Source organism: Anneissia japonica, unplaced genomic scaffold (genome assembly GCF_011630105.1).
Source record: "Anneissia japonica isolate Jap-2015-1 unplaced genomic scaffold, ASM1163010v1 scaffold3040_len1308831_cov196, whole genome shotgun sequence".
Classification (NCBI taxonomy): domain Eukaryota; kingdom Metazoa; phylum Echinodermata; class Crinoidea; order Comatulida; family Comatulidae; genus Anneissia; species Anneissia japonica.
The window spans coordinates 1193164-1196882 of record NW_022718257.1 but is presented as its reverse complement, the minus strand read 5'-3'; the positions used below and the strand labels follow the sequence as shown (position 1 = coordinate 1196882).

The 3719-nt window shown below is 36.7% G+C and overlaps 1 protein-coding gene across 3 annotated transcripts; it reads left to right on the top strand.

Annotated features, from left to right (window-relative positions):
* Positions 1-197: 197 nt before the first annotated feature.
* Positions 198-2831, top strand: LOC117110497. 3 transcript variants are annotated; one of them, XM_033253226.1, is made up of 2 exons: positions 198-250; positions 1354-2831. In XM_033253226.1, exon 2 carries the CDS (start codon positions 1451-1453, stop codon positions 2030-2032), a length of 582 nt encoding a protein of 193 aa, XP_033109117.1. In that variant the 5' UTR covers positions 198-250; positions 1354-1450; the 3' UTR covers positions 2033-2831. The 3 variants fall into 3 exon arrangements, with proteins under 3 accessions (XP_033109117.1, XP_033109116.1, XP_033109118.1); XM_033253225.1 differs by lacking the exon at positions 198-250 and adding an exon at positions 609-691; XM_033253227.1 differs by lacking the exon at positions 198-250 and adding an exon at positions 660-708.
* The last annotated feature ends 888 nt before the right edge of the window (positions 2832-3719 follow it).

Genomic DNA, 3719 nt, shown 5'->3' with positions numbered 1-3719 from the left:
ATTTATATGTATTTCCGTAGTATTTATCTATATTTCCGTACGTCCGTAATTGGGCCGAATTTCTGTATTTAAACTACGGACGTTCCGTAGTACTTGAGAACCCTGCACTTTCGATTCCACTCAGTGCAATATGACTTTGCGGTGAATTTCAATGACGTCATCTTTGTCTCAGCGTATCAACGTCCCAGTGTATCAGCGTCTCAGTGTATCAGCGTCTCAGTGTATCAGCGTTTATAAGACAACGCTCCTCGTAAGCTATGAATGTTTTTTTTAAGATGATAGTTGTGGCCCAATTAAAAACCCTAAAATAGTGTGTATCCTTTAATATATTATCGCACAATGTTGGAAAACAAACAACATAGGCCTACAGGATTTTGTTATTTGAAAGTCAGGCTTCGGAGGTAAAAAGGATTTTTCTAAAAAGTAGGCAAAATCACAGTTTGGTTGTCTTAAGTGACGAAAGGTCATGGCATAAGCCACTGGAGAATATGCATTATCAAACGCCTCAATCGATGTTGCTTTCGATCACATGCATTTTGACCCGGAAATTCCCTAAGCATTGATCCATATCCCCACTCAATATTCAATAGGCCTATGTGCACAATAACAAAAGATAGAGCCGATACAACTAGTGTCTGACAAATAGCTGATGTATAGTCTGACGACGTGCGAGCTGCCCACGATAATACAGGTAGGCCAAGGCCTATGGTAAATTCAGCAACCTTTTAGAACTAAATAGCCATATTTCTTAGGGCGGATCGTACTACTGCTGGTTTGTTTATCAATTATTTAAACTTTTGTACAATATGATATACTAAACCATGATTTGATAATTGGGCTGTTGATTGTCAGCCCTCGTTTTACCGACTGACAATTTAGTATTCTTGAAACACAACATTGGCGCCCAGTACAAAAATTAATCCGGAGTGGGATATTGTTCCATGAGTGGGGATCCACTAGTCCCAGTTCACTCCTACCCACTCTGTCGTCAAACGTCGTATAGGTCCTTTCGTGCTACAGTTCAGTGTAGATAGAAACCCAGAACCACACCTACCACATTTACCTGCCAGACTACTATGACGTCATTCTCGATTGCCACTCAACCGGAAAAAGTTCGTAGAGACCGTACAAACTTTTGTTTATACATGTGTAGCAGTGGGGTTCGGTTGGGGATGGTAGGCCAAAGGATAGCCCTACAAACAATGCGTAAGTGAGAGTCCGTCTTCTACAGAGTTAAAATTGAAAAAAGGAGTGAAATTTTCACTCTACAGTATATTTAGACTCTCCTTTTTACTAATTAACTCTGTATTTTAATAATAAAAATCACTCTTAAGCTGTGAATTTTCATTCCAGGAAGAGTGTCATATAGAGCTGAAAGCACTTTGAGTGAATTCCGGCGGCGTGAATTTTATTCATTAGAGAGCATGGGATTGTTGTGAACTGTAGGCAAATGTCTCGACAGATGGACGCCCCCGACAAGACGCATCGCTTTCGTAGGCGCCATTTCTCTGAGAATACAGCACACCAGGGTAACACTGAAGAAAAGATACAGAGTAATGAGCGGAAACGTCACTTCTACAGAAAACGAAAGGAAAGATATGATGTTGAACAGTCCCATATCAGGTCTCGTTCTCGAGATTCTAGGCCTCGTTCTGTATCTAGTGCTCCTAAGATTCAACCATGTGCATCTAGGGCTAGGTCTTCTGACACAAGACTCTGTATGCAGGATACATATACTGCAGGACCAGCTATTATTTGTTTTCTGGGAGTGGAACTGCAATGCACACCTTCGTCTCATGATGAACTTATACAATTATGTAATGACCACGGAATGAAGTACACAACTTTAAGTCTCTTAGAAAGCCAGTTTGGTATAGATATAACAGATATCAATGTGCAATTTAATTCATGGAAAGAGGCTGAAATGAGCAAAACTTTGATAAATCAGCATTTCAAAGTGTCTTTCACTGATATATCATTCTTAAATGAAAACGTAAGTCCCAGTGTTAAATCCTATGAGCCCAAAATTTGACATTCCTATAGGCAAAGTCAACCAAGACGTCCCACATACACAGAATAATGGCATCGCTAGTATCGCTGTAATAAATAAATTAAAAACATTCCTTTTTCTACTAATATTATGTTAACTCTTTATAGCACATTAATTTTGCCGTACCTTTCATATGTCAATATCGCTTGGGCAATTACCATTAACAAATTTATTAATCTGTGTCCCTGGAGTATGAATCGACCCATATTGATAAACTATTTAAACTTCAAAAAAGGGCTCTAAAGAATCTGCCCTGCTGCTACTTTTAAATCCCGTACTAAACCTTTGTTCTATGAATATAATGTCTTGAATATTTATGATTTAAATAAGTTACAAATTGGTATGTTTATGTTTAGTTTACACAAAGGTATGCTACCTCTTCACATCGCCTCTTTATTTTCTAAACCATCCTCTCACCATTTTCACAGTCACAACACTAGATATTCTTTAACCTATATACTGCAATATATACTGCAATTTTTACTACTACATCCAAACTTGGAGGTCACTGTATTTTCTATTCTGGTCCAAAATTATGGAATACACTTCCCTTATCTCTTACAAATCAGGAATCAATTGCAAACTTCAAATTTAATTCTAAACGCACTCTGGTCTTGGAATACGGTGTACAGTTCTCTTCCATAATTGGCTCTGTGTTATTTTATTTTTTTTTGTTTATATTCTTTTGTCTGTCAACATCAATATTATAAAATGTCATTTTTTTTTCTTCCTTTAACTATTGGCATATTGTGTTTTGATCTAACGCTTGAGTTATTCATACGCCCGGATTTTATTGTTTGCATTGCATTATTTAGCTTTATCATTGCAATTCATTGTTTCAACTCTCAGGTAATTTATTACTTTTTTAAACGGGGGCCTAGTCTTAAAGTTTCTTTGTTAAACTTATCTAGGCCTTCCTCAGCATATGTTTTATGCTGTTATGTTAAATATATGGAAAACTTGAATAAAACGAAACGAAATGCTTAGAAGATGGGAAAAAATGAAGATCGCTAACATATAGAACTTAAAATTCAAGTTCGTGCAGTTTAGTAACTGTGGTTGTTACATTATGCCAATTTTCTAGTTTATACAACACAATGCTGTTCCGTGTAAGGGTGGAATAACATATGTCTAAAGCATTACAGCAAGACGGTTCAGAGTTTTATCTCGACTTTTTATGTACGTCAAAATGATTATCTCTCTTATTTTTAATTCTTCTAGGCTACTGCTGTCCAAATACGCATGCGCAAGAATGTGATGAATTAGTTGCTTTAATCGGAGGTATATTTTACCTCCATGATATGAATTGAATAATGATGAATATAACAATGATAATGTATGTGCTAAATGCTTGCGGTATACAACGTGTGATAGTTTTGTTGATGTCGCGACGACGTTTCGATTGAGTTGCTTCAGTCGTCATCAGCAGAATAACATCATTGTTACTTCGCCATGCAGCCTTCAAACAAAGGATGGTGGTGGTGTTGATGGTGAGGATAATCATGATGATGAGTGTTATAACGTTAACGATAAACCACAAAAAACAAATTGTAACTATAGATATAAGCATATATAAGCCTAAATTTACTCTTTTTTTCTATTGGAATGGTATTTTTGGCGCAGCAAATTTCCATGGGATATCTATGAACACAGAATGAGGTAGAAGAGC

Coding starts and splice junctions, on each gene's coding strand:
- LOC117110497 (XM_033253226.1), top strand. CDS start 1,451: ATGTCTCGACAGATGGACGCCCCCGACAAGACGCATCGCTTTCGTAGG.